Genomic DNA, 16,174 nt, shown 5'->3' with positions numbered 1-16,174 from the left:
AAAACGTAAATGATCGATAGATAAAAATGACACATTTGTTGTGTGTCTTGGTGTGTCTAACAATACCGACATTGCTAGGTTCACAACAAGGAGTGTAGCAACAGCTTGATAAACACAGGGCGGGCTTAAGAACAGCTAAACAGTGAGTAACACAAGGGGATTAGGTGTGCTTAGCGCTTGTGTGTATCAGGTGTGTACTCCGATTAGCATATTGATACTGGGTAAAGTAACTATAAACCATAGATTATTATCAAAATATAAGGTTTGTATATCCCTTGGTTTATATGGACACTCAAGGAACAGCCATTATATCGTTGTTATAAAACCCCACTCTCAAGTTGCGTATTTGGAGAGAAATAATGAGTTAGTTCTAGAGGTACAACAGTTGTATTCATGGCCCTTTAGTAGTAGGTAAGGCGATGTAATAGTCATAACAGCTTCTATGGGGGGAAGGGGGTATATCTGAAGATGTCTCCGCCTCTGATCGGGGCCTAAAGCTAGACAGGTACCTTTGGGCAGGAGCCTTGTGCACGTCTTTGTGATCGTGACCTCCGTCGCCATCTCCGTGCATTACTTCTTCCGGGTCAACCACGCCCACAGCCTGACCTGTCCATACAGAGAACATAGGGTTAACATGTTCAGATATCGGTTATATTGAAATAGTAGTACTTATATAGTACAGAACAAAATTCGTTTTCAATTTTGATCGAAAGAGAATCGATGTAGATAAACATATATAGAGAGATGAATATAAACACATTAATGGATGTTATAAAATAAAGATTTACTCCGACATATACAAAAAATCACAACTTAAAATATTTGAATATTAACCTTAACCCTTTTCTTTCGCATCACCCCAACACCAACTTATTCTTAACCTAAACTCTAAGTTTTAATTCAATAAAAACTAGAATAAAACACACGCACACACAAACACACACAATATATATATATATATTATATATATATATATATATAATATATATATATATAATATATATATATATATATATATATATATATATATATATATGCCTAGTATAGCTTGTGCGTGTGTGTATATGAAAGAGAGAAAGAGACGAGAGAGAGAGGAGAACAAGGGGGTGGGGGGTGGTGACTCGATTACCGGTTAACGGTTTGTGCTCCTGATCTGACCCTTGGGGAGGTTTGTGCCTCTTGAGCCCCTTCCGTAAAGCCGTCAGCCCCGTCGGTGTGGCCCCAGTCCAGCTCGTCTGTCTTGCGGGGGGCCTCGCTCCCTGGGTCGGGGTTAGCCTCCCCCTGGGCTGGGGACATCAGCTGGTGGCGCCTCACTATTCGGTACTACATTTTCGCCTTGTGTTTCAGGTTTGATTTCCATGTTGACAATCTCTCCTTCCTCTGTTATAATGATAATATGTACTTGAAACATATATGTATACAAATAAACAAACGTATACTATTATTATTATTATGTACTTTAATGACTCGATGCTATGTAACAAAGGTTAGGGGGTATAACTCCATGTATATTTTTTAAAGAAATATATGGCTATTGTAAAACTTTTTTTTTACAAGCTTGAATGTGTAGTGTGGGGGAAGTTAACTAAAATGTGAAGTCCTTGAGGTTCGAGTATCGTACTATTTGTAACGAGCAGGGAGGCGAGCAGAATCCGAATACAAAGCGTGACGCCATTGCTGTAGGGGGAACAGGGCATTTCCCCCCTGTCAATTACCCCCCGGACATTCCCCCCCCCCCCGACATTACCCCCGGAGTAATTACCCCCCTGTCAATTACCCCCTGTCAATTACCCCCCGCCCAGTAGGACATTACCCCCCCCCCCGGACAGGGTTAGAGTTAGGGTTAGGGTTAGGGCTAGGGTTAGGGTTAGAGCTAGGTTTTGTGCTAGGGCTAGGGTTAGGGCTAGGTTTAGGACTAGGGTTAGGGTTAGGTTAAAGTTAGGGCTAGGTTTAGGACTAGGGATAGGGCTAGGGCTAGGGCTAGGGCTAGGGTTAGGGGTTAGGGTTAGGGTTAGGGTTAGGGTTAGGGTTAGGGTTAGGGTTAAGTTTAAACCAATGTCTAGCGTTGGTTTTGGTTTTGTGTGAAGTTTTAGGCTAAGGTGGATGTTTAGGTTTTGGTCTTTTTCTTAAGGTTTGGATTAAAGTAGTATATAGGTATAGAATTGTAGTTAGAGTTAGGATTCTAACTTGAGAGGGGGGGTAATTCCCCGGGGGGGGAGGGGGGAACTGACAGGGGGTAATTGCTCCGGGGGGTAAATACGGGGGGAAATGTCCGGGGGGTAATTTCCAGGGGGGGGGGTAATGTCCTGTAGCCTGCTGTAGGACGCTTGTATTTGAATTTGTTTAGATTTTATTACTATTTTATCTCAACACCTTTCATCTCTGCGTATGTCGCTCACATCCTATCCAGATGCGTAGCGATGTTTTTTCCGGCGCCCGGGGGGCGAACTATCAATAATGCAGTGGTCGTAGCGAGGTCGGGTGTCACCCTGTGCGGCACTTAATGGTGTCACCCCCCCAGAGGCGACCCTTCCCGGTGACTAACTTTCAAGTTTTCGATTTGCACCCCCCCCCCCTCAAACTTTCGATTTGCATCCCCCCCCCTCAAGTTTTTGATTTGCACCCCCCTCAAACTTTCGATTTGCAACCCCCCTTCAAGTTTTTGATTTGCACCCCCCCCCCCCTCAAACTTTCGATTTGCACCCCCCCTCAAGTTTTTCTCTATATATTTTGCTATTTTTTGCCTTGGTGTCACCCCCCTAAATGGTGTCACCCGGTGCGGTCCGCACCCCCCCGCCCCCCCCCCCTCGCTACGCCCCTGCAATAATGTGCTACCCCCCACCGATTTTAATATCTAGTTATTCGGATTGGTGAAATACCCCCCCCCCCCCCCCCCACCCCCACCCCCCCTCATCCCCAGAGGAAAATATTGAATTAGTCTGTAAACCCAAGCAGCAGTTTATTTTTCCGACTGTGTTATTCGGTAATGAAGTTCTGAATGAGCTTTTACGTTTTTGTCTGCCCCGTTTGGCGCCCCTTAAGAGTCAGCGCCCGGGGCGATCGCCCCACCCGTCCTCCCCTTAGGGTTGCCAGATACCTTTTCCGAAAATACTGGACACCTTTCCATCCTTCCCTTCTCAGGTATGCCGCAAAGCAGAAAGAAGGGGGTAACAGAGTATTATTCATATACTTGTCCAGTATTTATATTTATTTTATCCTGGACAGTCTGCTCAAATACTGGACTGTCCAGTTCAAAACTGGACACCTGGCAACCCTACCTCCCCTAGCTATGCCTCTGCCCCGTAGTACTTCACATCATACTACAATAAAAAAGTAGCCACTGACCTGCTATGTTTTTCGCCAGAACGTCTGCGTGTATGACCACAACTAACACACCAACTGCCAGCCAACAAGTCCTTAAACACCCCATCATTTTGAACACAACCTTGTAGCTTCTCACAAAATAGCGTATTTATTTGTTGTTCTAAAATAAACTTATATTAAAAACCTTAAAACAAAACAACGCGTCGTCCTATTTATAATAAGATACTTTTTTTCCCAAGTATGAAATTGAATATTAAACATCAACATTAAATTCGACAAGAACACTATTTAAAGTCATATAGTATCAAAAATTAGTTATTGTTAAAATCTAGATACTGCGTTTTTTTGAAAACACATCAACACGGTTCTACGAATAATACGTATGAAAACCACACGTAGTTTCTGAGCCAGTGGATTAGCTTCTACTGTTTACTGTATAGCATGGTGGGCCAACTCTGCTGTGACACGAGGTCCCATACACGTTGTCGCTTGTGACACATGCCAGGGTAACGATTTGCCTAACGATTTTAGGCAACATGTGCTAGAGATTAATTTTTTAAAGAGGTAAATCTTTTTAAATAAAATATTTCAATTTTTCTTTATGAAGTGCATATTCCCTCAGTCTAAAAACGATAAAGGGAGGGAAAATAACTTTACGGCTTTGTTTTTGTAATGGTAAGGGAGATAATTATTTAATTTAGAAAGTGGAAACACTCAGCCGGTTTGTATTTTTTTTAAAAGAAGAAATTTTTAAAAATTTTATTAAAATTTAGAGAAATAAAAAATTATTTTTATCATATTAGAATTTGTTGATTCTTTTTAGGCTTATGTACAATTAAATTCAAAATCATAAAACTTCTTAAACTCCTTTAAAAAAAAACGTATATATTTATAGATATAAAATAATTTACTTGGATCCACGTAATTAGATGATCAATATAAATTACTCCCTTATATTAAGAAAAAATAAATGAAAAAGAGAGAAAAAAATTAAAATATGCCATTCCCAACACCTCCGCATACAAGACTTTAATGGAGGAAACAAGCTTTGTTTCTACAAGATGACGGCAATCTGGTCTGGCAAAAATTACCAAAAGACAAGCCCTTGTTTATAACTGCAGCCTCCCTTGTTGGGGAAGCGATAGCCTGGACCGTTTATTCTCTGTCTTTTCATCACCTCCAAAGAATAATTAACCATTTCCAAGCTAACTCGCAGGCAGTAGCGAAAGGTTGAGGGGGGTGCAAATCGAAAGTTTGAGGGGGGGGGGGTGCAAACAAATCGAAATATTGAGGGGGGGGTGCAAATCAAAAGTTTGGGGGGGGGGGTGCAAATGAAAATCTTGAGGAGGGGGGTGCAAATCGAAAAGTTTGTCCCCGGGCCTCTGCTCGCAGGATTTATAACACGCAGTCTAATACCGCTTTTACACTTGCGACATGTATACTATACATGTCTAGAAACGGTATAACGCAGTCTACATGGTTGAAATTCTTTATGCTAGAAAAGATTGTCGGTTGTTTAGAGAAGTTTGGATAAAATCTTGCCTGTCTCAGTGGTTGTAGTTGGCCTATGTTGTGCATACAGAATATTACATAAATTGTGTTGTGTACATTTTTGTAATTGAATTTAAAATATTGACTTAAAAAAATGCTTCCTTAAATTTTTTTACTAATTATCATACCACACGCTTCACCATACATAATCATAAGCACAGTATTTTGCAAATGTTCTCTCTCTTATGCACCTTTATATAAATGTTATGTAAATTTTGTTGCTGTAAAACTTTTGAATTTTACTGCAAACTAATGCATTCACACACATGTTGATGTTATTTGTTTTATATTGATAATAAAAAAACTGAATAAAAAAGTGATAGATCCAAGTTGTTTTTCTAAAGTAGCGTCAAATATTCAAATAATCTAACCAAATGGTATTTCTGCCAACAAGAAGGCCTTCAATAGTACCACCACAGTAAACCTTTACGTTAAGCAACTTCCCCCTTTCACGGACTATCTTTTTCATTGTAAAGCCCCGCGGCTTGTTCATTACAAGTTCTTTACAACTAGTCGTGTATCGTTCCTTAATACATTTCCATTTATAAGCCCTATCGTATTGATTAGGACAAAACAGTGTTTCTTCGAGGGGGGGGGGGGGGGGGGGCGCACTTGAGATTTCATGGAGGGGGGGGGGGGGTCGGAAACTGGTAGACCAAGGCAGTCTGATACCGTGTTTCCTCATACCCCCTCCCCTTCGTCTCTCCGCCCCCCCCCCCCCCCCCCCCCCGCTCCTGTACCCCTCCTTTTTTTTAATATCCAGTTTATCAATTTGAACGGTATTTATGATTTATTTTTATATTTTTATAAATGAAACCAGTCGTCTGAAATTAGATTGCATCATACCTCAGTAAATCGACATACTTAAAACAGTTTTCAAAGAATCACATTCTAGCAGCTCATTTTCCCGTACTATCTTATTATTATCTTTAAAAAAAAAAACAATAATGCGAAAAACGAAGTACCAGGTAACACTTCCGTTTACGTTGTTAAGGTGTATAATCAGTGTGATCACGTGACAGCAACCTGTCTACAACAAACTCCGCGGGGGTTCCGGCGCTAACTTACTTTACCTGTATGATAAGGGGCTGTTTAACACTTCCTAGCAGGTGTACTAATTACTGTCTTGAGTGAAACACCATGCATCGGTCGTACCAATCCATCCTGCCCACACACAACAAACTCCTACAGAGGAGATGGGACAGCACGTACTACGACGAGCACAGAAAGAAGGTAAGGAGAAAATAAATTTAAAAATATTTTAAAAATATAATATGCAACAAATCTCAGTCTGAAACTTGGGATTTGGAGAATACAACAGGACTGAAAAAAAGATTACCTGTCTAGATTAGATCTACAACATAAATAGCATGAGAATAAGACAATCAAGTGTAGGCTACTTATTTTTACTTAGACTTTAGACTATAATTAATTATATAATTATAATCATTAGGCCTAATATGTAATTATCAGTGTTTACCAGACTTTTTTTCTCGGGGGGGGGGGGGGGTGTAGACTTTCTTCAGGGGGCGGACACTGTTAAAAGTATATATTTTCTATATAGATTATATAAATTTTGTTTGGGGGGGGGGAGTGGTAGAATTTTGGGGGAGGGGGGGGGACAGGACCCCCCCCCCCCCCCCGAAGAGCTACCTGGAAGAAACTCTGATTATAATGATCATAATCATAATCCATAGTAGGCCTATAGGCCCCTATATTAACTTAATTAACTATATTAATAGGCCACTAATAATAATAGTATTTAGTATTGAATACATAAAATTATGATAAAAATATAATAAGGCAGGCCTACCGAAGAATAAGATTAGAGTCTAGACTAGTTTTATTAAGGGGTCGTCCATAAACGACGTCACACATGTAGGGAGGAGGGGGGGGGGGGGGGTCCGTAATTTTGTGATGGTGTGTGATGAGGGAGAAGGGGGGGGGGATGCCACACTTTTGCATTATAAAAAAGCAATGTTAGAAAATGAATTTTAGCCATTATTTTGCCATAGTTTTAATAAATTGTGATAGGAATTAGATGTGTAGCCATGGGGCGGGGGGTGCGGACCGCACTGTGTGACACCAATTAGGAAGGGTGACAACAAGGCAAAAAATAGCAAAATATATGCAGAAAAATAATAAATTCACTTAATTAAATGATTAATTACAGTAAATTAAATAGTCTTCAAAAAAAGCAAAGTGGACAAATCCCGACACTGGTGGAGGGGGAGGGTGACACCATAACGTAAACCTGCTAATGATAAAGAAAACATGCAACATCCAGCTGAATTTATAACTGAATATAGATACAAATCGTTAGTATTATCTGAGCACAGTTTAAAGCAATCACCATGGGGGTGACGAGGGGGATGGGGAGAGTTACATCAACTCAACGTTGCAATATATATATGCCTGAGGAAAACAGATTGGTTGAGAATCGTAATAAGCTATATGTTAATCCATGTATTGGGTGGGGAGGGGGGGGGTGGTAAAAAAATTAAATACATCCAGCAGAACAAAAATATTTGAATACATATACACATGCGCATACCCATACTTACAAGTGTATATGGAATTATTTTTTTTCTTACAGGGGGGGGGGGGTGACACTATCAGGGGCCGCACAGGGTCACACCTGACCTCGCTACGCCACTGATAGGAATTGATCAAAATATTCTATTCTATGATGACAGAGTTCAGACGTCACACCTCATACCTCATCCTACTACCCCCCTCAAAATTGCAGAATTTATTAAAACAGTTTTCCAAAACACAAAATAACGGCTAAAGTTTGTTTTCTAACATTGCTTTTTTTATAATGTCATACAAATCTAATAAAAGCATGATCCCTTTTAGCTATTAGTCAAGCACATAGGACTTCACTCCCTTTTTTGAGGAGTGTTAACTCCTTTCCCTCTGTCGTCTCCCCCCTCCTCTCTGTCTCTTAAAATTTAAAATGATGTCACACCCCTGCATACAACCTCCACCCCCTCACAATTGCAGTTTTTGTTTTCTAAAACATCAATTTCTTTCTTTAAATATTTTCCATTATATTAATCAATTCCTATTCCCATTACAATTATTTTTTTAATTAAAAAAAAAGACTAACATCAATTTTTTTAAATGCAAATCTGTGCCATCACCCTTTCTAGTCCTCCTTACCCCCTCCCTCTCCCATTTAACATTGTCACAAGGTTTCAACACCCACCCCTCCCCACCTAGTAGAGGTGACTCCTTAGTGAGAATAAAATTGTTCATTCAGTACCTTTTGCTGCCTTAGTACCTATAACAGTGCACCCAAGGATGAGTGGATGCATGGCTATGGATAATGTAATGGACAAATTCATTGTTCTCTATCAATCACTGATTAGTAGACCAATATGTGATGAATTTCTTTAACCATCAGGTTGAGAGCGCTAAGCCAACCATTGACACAAGATCACCACAAACCTATGTTCACCTACATCTCAAGCTTAAAAAACTTCAGGTAGAGTCAAATTTTCTCTATGTTTTTAGCTTGGCATTGCACAAATTTTATTTTTGTCAAAAAATTATGCTGATTTAACTAATTTTAAAAAGTAATCAAATCTGTTGCATTTTTCAAGTGTTTTTTTTAGCAATCTGTCTAATTATTGCATTAATGTTTTAATCAGCTTGAAGAAGAAAGACTTGCCATCATAGAGAGGGACAATAGAATTCTTTTGGAGAAAATGTCTTACATTATGAGGACCAAAGGTCGAATTGACAACAGGAATAACTATGAATATAAAAGGTAAACAATTTATCTGAACGGACAATAGGAATAACTATGAATATAAAAGGTAAATAATATATCTAAACTGAAAATCAGAATAACTAGGAATAACTATGAATATAAAAGGTAAACAATATATCCAAACTGAAAATAAGAATAACTAGGAATATAAAGTAAACAATTTATCTAAACTGACAACAGGAATAAATATGAATATAAAAGGTAAATAATATATCTAAACTGAAAATAAGAATAACTAGGAATATAAGGTAAACAATTCATCTTCACCACTGTTGCTGATATAAGATTATCAGATAGGCAAAAATAAATTATAGGCAGGGGTTTAATTTTATTATTTTCCATAATTCTATTTTTCTATGTTGATATATTATTAATAAATTAAGGTGTGCACGTATGTTATTACAGTGAGTATAAATAATGTGAATGTAAATAATATATGTTAATTTATTCAGCTTAAACCGCGAGAGGCGGCAGCGTGAGTTGTTGAGGGTGACTAGAGAAAACCAGGAAATTCTCAGGAGAATCAACATGAGAAAACCAGAGTACAGCCATGAGAAGTGGCAGTCAGACTGGGAAGAAAATCAGAAGTTTATGGACAACATTTCTGCCTTCCCACCTGATTGGTGGGTGGAGGTAAGGATAACATTTCTGTCTTCTGGTTGGAGGTAAGGATAACATTTCTGGGTGGAGGTAAGGATAACATTTCTGCCTTCCCACCTGATTGGTGGGTCGAGGTAAGGATAACATTTCTGTCTTCTGGGTGGAGGTAAGGATAACATTTTTGCCTTCTGGGTGGAGGTAAGGATAACATTTCTGGGTGGAGGTAAGGATAACATTTCTGCCTTCCCACCTGATTGGTGGGTCGAGGTAAGGATAACATTTCTGTCTTCTGGGTGGAGGTAAGGATAACATTTTTGCCTTCTGGGTGGAGGTAAGGATAACATTTTTGCCTTCCCATCTGATTGGTGGGTGGAGGTAAGGATAACATTTCTGTCTTCTGGGTGGAGGTAAGGATAACATTTTTGCCTTCTGGGTGGAGGTAAGGATAACATTTCTGGGTGGAGGTAAGGATAACATTTCTGCCTTCCCATCTGATTGGTGGGTGGAGGTAAGGATAACATTTCTGTCTTCTGGGTGGAGGTAAGGATAACATTTTTGCCTTCTGGGTGGAGGTAAGGATAACATTTCTGGGTGGAGGTAAGGATAACATTTTTGTCTTCTGGGTGGAGGTAAGGATAACATTTCTGGGTGGAGATAAGGATAACATTTCTGCCTTCCCACCTGATTGGTGGGTCGAGGTAAGGATAACATTTCTGTCTTCTGGGTGGAGGTAAGGATAACATTTCTGCTTTCCCACCTGATTGGTGGGTGGAGGTAAGGATAACATTTCTGTCTTCTGGGTGGAGGTAAGGATAACATTTTTGCCTTCTGGGTGGAGGTAAGGATAACATTTCTGGGTGGAGGTAAGGATAACATTTTTGTCTTCTGGGTGGAGGTAAGGATAACATTTCTGGGTGGAGATAAGGATAACATTTCTGCCTTCCCACCTGAATGGTGGGTCGAGGTAAGGATAACATTTCTGTCTTTTGGGTGGAGGTAAGGATAACATTTCTGCCTTCCCACCTGATTGGTGGGTCGAGGTAAGGATAACATTTCTGTCTTCTGGATGGAGGTAAGGATAACATTTCTGCCTTCCCACCTGATTGGTGGGTGGAGGTAAGGATAACATTTTTGTCTTCTGGGTGGAGGTAAGGATAACATTTCTGGGTGGAGATAAGGATAACATTTCTGCCTTCCCACCTGATTGGTGGGTCGAGGTAAGGATAACATTTCTGTCTTCTGGGTGGAGGTAAGGATAACATTTCTGCTTTCCCACCTGATTGGTGGGTGGAGGTAAGGATAACATTTCTGTCTTCTGGGTGGAGGTAAGGATAACATTTCTGTCTTCTGGGTGGAGGTAAAGATAACATTTTTGGGTGGAGGTAAGGATAACATTTTTGTCTTCTGGGTGGAGGTAAGGATAACATTTTTGCCTTCCCATCTGATTGGTGGGTGGAGGTAAGGATAACATTTTTGCCTTCTGGGTGGAGGTAAGGATAACATTTCTGCCTTCCCATCTGATTGGTGGGTGGAGGTAAGGATAACATTTCTGTCTTCTGGGTGGAGGTAAGGATAACATTTTTGCCTTCCCACCTGATTGGTGGGTGGAGGTAAGGATAACATTTCTGTCTTCTGGTTGGAGGTAAGGATAACATTTCTGGGTGGAGGTAAGGATAACATTTCTGCCTTCCCACCTGATTGGTGGGTCGAGGTAAGGATAACATTTCTGCCTTCTGGGTGGAGGTAAGGATAACATTTCTGTCTTCTGGGTGGAGGTAAGGATAACATTTCTGGGTGGAGTTAAGGATAACATTTTTGCTTTCCCACCTGATTGGTGGGTGGAGATAAGGATAACATTTCTATCTTTTAAGTGGAGGTAAATAAAACATTTCTGTCTTCTGAGTGGAGGTAAGGATAACATTTTTGGATGGAGGTAAGGAAAACATTTCTATTATCCCACCTAAATAGTGGATGGAGGTAAGGATAACATTTCTGGGTGGTGGTAAGGATAACATTTTTGGGTGGAGGTAAGGAAAACATTTCTATTATCCCACCTAAATAGTGGATGGAGGTAAGGATAACATTTCTGGGTGGTGGTAAGGATAACATTTTTGGGTGGAGGTAAGGAAAACATTTCTATTATCCCACCTAAATAGTGGATTGAGGTAAGGATAACATTTCTGTCCTGAGTGGAGTTAAGGATAACATTTCTGGGTGGAGGCAAGGATAATATTTCTGTCTTCCCATCTGAGGTTTTGTCTTTATATACTTTGGGTCAAAGAAAATGCTTCTTCCTTTCTACTAAAATTGTAGGGCAAGTATGGACAATATTTCTGCCCTCCTAACTGTATTTTAGGTAACACAAACAAGCACTTATTAGTCATCTTATGAGAAAATAATTACATTTCTAAATATTTTATGAGCCAGCCTTATCACTAGTAGACAACTCACATTCAGAAAATAACTGGGCTGAATTCAGCTTTCCCTAAACATCTTCATGTTCATTCAGCTCGTTCTTATACCAAGAGGCTGTGCAGGAGGTGCTGACTGAACTGGCTGACACCCAACCTAGCGACGCCACTGCTTATGCCTTCACAGTTTTCTCTTTCCTGTTGCACAATCTCTATGCCATTAAAATTTTATAAAAATTTCTTTATTTTCTTGAACAGGAGAAGAAAACTCCCAGGAATTCAAGGAGCGCAACTAGCCAGAAAAGGAAAGATGAAAATGAGGAGGATACCAGCGAACAGGAAAAGAAAGAAGAGGAAGAGAATAGTGAAGAAAAAGATGATGATAATAAGACAACAGAGAAGAAGAATAAAGACAAGGAGAGTAAAGAGAAACATGAGAAAGATGTAAAAGAAAAAGAAGCACAGAAGAAGAAAGATAAAGGTGAAACCAAGAAGAAAACTGTTGAAAAATCAAAGGATAATGAGAAGAAAAAAGATGAAAAAGTGAAAACAGATGAAAAGAAAAAAGATGAAAAAGTGAAAACAGATGAAAAGAAAAAAGATGAAAAAGTGAAAACAGATGAAAAGAAAAAGGATGAAAAAGTGAAAACAGATGAAAAGAAAAAAGATGAAAAAGTGAAAACAGATGAAAAAGTGAAAACAGATGAAAAGAAAAAAGATGAATCAGAGAAAAGTGACGAGAAGAAAAATGATGAAAAAGTAAAACCTGATGAAAAGAAAAAAGATAAGAAAGTGAAAGCTGATGACAATGTCAAAACTGACGAAAAGAAAAAAGACGAAACAGAGGATGAAAAATCAACAGAAGAAAAATCTAAGCCTGATGAAAAGAAAACAGATGAAAAACCCCATGACGACAAAAAGAAAACTGATAAGCCAAAGGAAGCCAAGAAAAAAGAAACCAATGAAACAACTGAAGATCAGCAAGGTGAAGTGAAGGTAGTTAGTTCAGATGATGAACCAACAGCAGCTGATCAGAAGAAAAATGAATCTGAAGCTTAAACCAAAGTGTTCCCCTCCCCCTTGTTTATCAATACTCGTAGATGTCCGTCCTATGCTAATGAATGTTGATGTCAAAAATTTTGGCAAAGGATATTAGCATGACTAATGAATTTATGTATTTTTATGTAAACTGATTTAAGTCCAATGTTATTAAAATAAATTTCATTTTAACATTATATGGATAATTTTTTGTAACATTGCTGCCAAGTTCATAAAATTGTCCCAATTGGCTGTGTTTTAAAATAAGTTTGCTAAGATATTGAATCTATTCTGAGAATTGTAAACTATTCAACTCTTTACAAGTTAGAGGAACCTTATAATTTATTCAAATGTATAACCTGCTCAAATTTATAAATTGTATTGCTTTCTGTGCATGTCAATATCACAAAGTGTTTTTATGCCATCATGTTATCAGTATTCTATTTATATTTTGTCAGTCACATTCTAGAGTTTGAAAACAAAACTATTTTATGCTTGGCTGTTAATCTACTATTTTAAGTTTGTAAACATTTTGTTGTTTTTGTACATTCGTTTCTAAAATAATGTTTTTTTTTTCTACCTTATTTTTTGGCCTGTCTCATTTTGTTTTTAAAAAAAAAAAAATAAGCATCTAATAGTTTTTTTCAAAAGTCAATTAATGATTTCTACAAAACAAATAGTCTTTTTATAAGTACGATCATGCAAAATATTAAAAGCAGGTCAGATTGATTACAGACATTTTGAATATTGTACCTTTAGAATAAACACTAGTTTTTAATAATTTCAATAGCTGCTTCATCTTCGATGTTTCTTTAAAGCAATTATAAAATCTAATGTTGAGAAGAATTATAAGTGTGATAACCATTGTGTTGTTCTGATGTTATTTGACATAACAACAATATTCTCAAAATAATAGTTTTGAAGGTTTTAAGATACTAAAATCAAGAAATTCAAGATTAAAAAATGTAATTATATTCAATTAACGAGATTTGCAAAAAAAATTCTTGGAAAAAATAATGCTCGTCAATCATGAATTTATGCAGCTCAAAAATGAGCTTTTAATCAGAAAGGTATAACTTAATTTAAAAATCAATAATGTATATGTTTATATACATATAAATAATATATGGAGATGATCCACCATCAATTTAATTACCTTATGATAAAATAGCATTTCAAAATATAGCCTACACTACAATCCTATAACTAAAAACATTTTTGTAAGCCTAGCTAAATTGTATCTTGTTTATTAGTTCTTGTAGAATCAGAACATTACTCTTCTATAACAAGTAGAACTAGAAAAGGTGATTCTAGCTTCTGCGTTACGCAGGAATATTATCTCAAAAGAGTGCATGTTTCATGATGGTAACCACTCAATTAGATCTAAATAAAACCACTCCAATATAACCGAGTTTAGTATTATCTGTATTATAAAACTAGGCTTACATGTTTAAATAAGTTTTAATGTTATTTATTTCATGTAATGCTTGCATGATTATTATTTTATATATGATTAATATATTATTAAGCTATTATTGTGTTGTTTATTTTAGGTTCCAATCCTTGTTTTGCACACAGTATTATATAGAACATGTGATAATTGTATAGACAGTGCCAAAATCTTATTTTATCATTTTGTTATCTAATCTTTTTCTCCTAATGTGCTTGATAAAGCAGATAAAATTATTTTTAATATAAACTTTTTTGTTCAATTTTTGTTGCACATTTTCTGAGTTTTGCTAAGAGAAAAATACTTGATTTAAATTTGTTTTAATCATGCATTAAACTTTGATTACAGTACCCTCTTAAGTATCCCTAAGGTGTTTGCATTGTTACTGGGCTTCATTTTAATTTTTTTCAGTTTGAAGTAAAATAGGCTACTCATAAGTTTTATGTCAGAATTAGTTTGAAATTATAAAATAAATTAAACCAGAAATAAAACCAATACAAATACTGATATCAAGTTTTAACTAGAAAAATGCATTTATAAACATTTTTTTTTTCGTTTTAGCAAAAATATCATGTTACAAATTGTAACTTACAATTTAACCAGATTTTATTTATTAAATCGCAACAAAACTATTAACCCAGTAACAAAATAAAATCTAATATGTAGTGTAACATTGAATGCCTTGTTAATGTTATAAAAAAATTAGCCTAAATGAACTTGTAATTTTAAAATTATTTACAAATTCAAGTACTAAAACAATAAACATGGAAACTTTTTTCAGCTCTTTGAAGCTAAATAATGAAACATAGGCTACTTGTAATTGTTGTAAACATTGCCAAATAATCCAACATTAACTCTTCTGTTGGTGGAGTGAGTCTCCACTTAGGTAAAAATAAATGTGTATGCTATAGGCCTATATTAATATGTAAACATATTATTCAAGACTTAATTTAGAGAACTGTGCCATACTGATGTATCATGTGCATCTAGCTAAACCATTTCTCATTATACAAGAAATATTTTATCACTGTTTATTTAATATTTGTCATTGCTTTTCAAAATCCTGTTATAAATGTAATCTTATCTATCTGAAAGTAAACAACTTTTTTATTGCTAGAACGTGTTGCTTTTATTGTTTTAACAACTAGAAACATTGTTGAAATACTATCCAACAAACAAGCGCTTAACCCTTTAAGGCTTATAGGTAGCAGTAATGACAGACTAAAGTTAACCCTTTTGTCTCTGGTAGTGGTCAAGCCACTGAAATCAGATTCAGAGTTTCTTCCACTTCCAGGCATCTCTTCGGGAGGGCGAAGCCCCCCCGAACATTTTTTACCGCCCCCCGAACGAAATGAAATTTATATAATTTATATAGAAAATATATACTTTTAACAGTGTCCGCCCCCGAAGAAAGTTTACCGCCCCCCCCCGAAGATTTCAAGTGACCCCCCCCCCCCGAGAAAAAAGTCTGGAAGAAACACTGATCAGATTACAGACAATATTGGGTGAGCTCTAAGTTCACAATTCTTCATTCATTAATAAAACTGACCTTAATGACATACAGTGTAAACTGGTTTAATACACTGTGATAAAGGCCTCTCTGGCAATCTTTAGAAAAGACAATATAAAAGTTATAAAATGTGTATAGGGGCCTACATTCATAGTGTGTGCTTTGTTAATGTGTATGGCCCAATTGTAAAAAAAAAAAAAAAAAAACACTATTCAACACAAACAAGTAGCTTTAGTTTCGCTCATATGTAGATCAAGAACTAAGAATTCTATGACATAGCTTTTGATTTATCAGTCAATAAAACTAGGAGTCAGTTTTTGTTGTTAAGGAGTAGCGATATTGGTGTCTTATGCTTACTGACAGAGTTTCTTCCAGGCATCTCTTCGAAAGGAAATTGAATGTATATAGAAAACATATACTTTTAACAGTGTCCGCCCCCCCCCCCCCGGAAAATGTTGTTCGCCCCCCCCCCCCCCCGAGAAAAAAGTCTGGAAGAAACACTGCTGACAGAA

At 37.2% G+C, this 16,174-nt stretch overlaps 1 protein-coding gene and 1 long non-coding RNA gene across 2 annotated transcripts; one reads left to right on the top strand and one right to left on the bottom strand.

Annotated features, from left to right (window-relative positions):
- Positions 1-509: 509 nt before the first annotated feature.
- On the bottom strand, positions 510-3,774 carry LOC131930026 (uncharacterized). Its single transcript, XR_009384069.1, has 3 exons — positions 3,346-3,774; positions 1,130-1,380; positions 510-606 (listed from the first exon to the last, which is right to left on the bottom strand). It is a non-coding gene; the product is annotated as an uncharacterized LOC131930026 (long non-coding RNA).
- A 2,111-nt stretch (positions 3,775-5,885) lies between these two features.
- LOC131930023 (glutamic acid-rich protein) lies at positions 5,886-13,301 on the top strand. Its single transcript, XM_059286387.1, has 5 exons — positions 5,886-6,108; positions 8,285-8,365; positions 8,532-8,650; positions 9,106-9,286; positions 11,923-13,301. Exons 1-5 carry the CDS (start codon positions 6,016-6,018, stop codon positions 12,721-12,723), a joined length of 1,275 nt encoding a protein of 424 aa, XP_059142370.1. The 5' UTR covers positions 5,886-6,015; the 3' UTR covers positions 12,724-13,301.
- The last annotated feature ends 2,873 nt before the right edge of the window (positions 13,302-16,174 follow it).

The sequence above is a fragment of the Physella acuta genome, unplaced genomic scaffold (genome assembly GCF_028476545.2).
Source record: "Physella acuta isolate Inbredline_101_S28 unplaced genomic scaffold, ASM2847654v3 ptg001703l, whole genome shotgun sequence".
Taxonomy (NCBI): domain Eukaryota; kingdom Metazoa; phylum Mollusca; class Gastropoda; family Physidae; genus Physella; species Physella acuta.
This window is presented reverse-complemented; position numbering and strand designations above follow the sequence as displayed.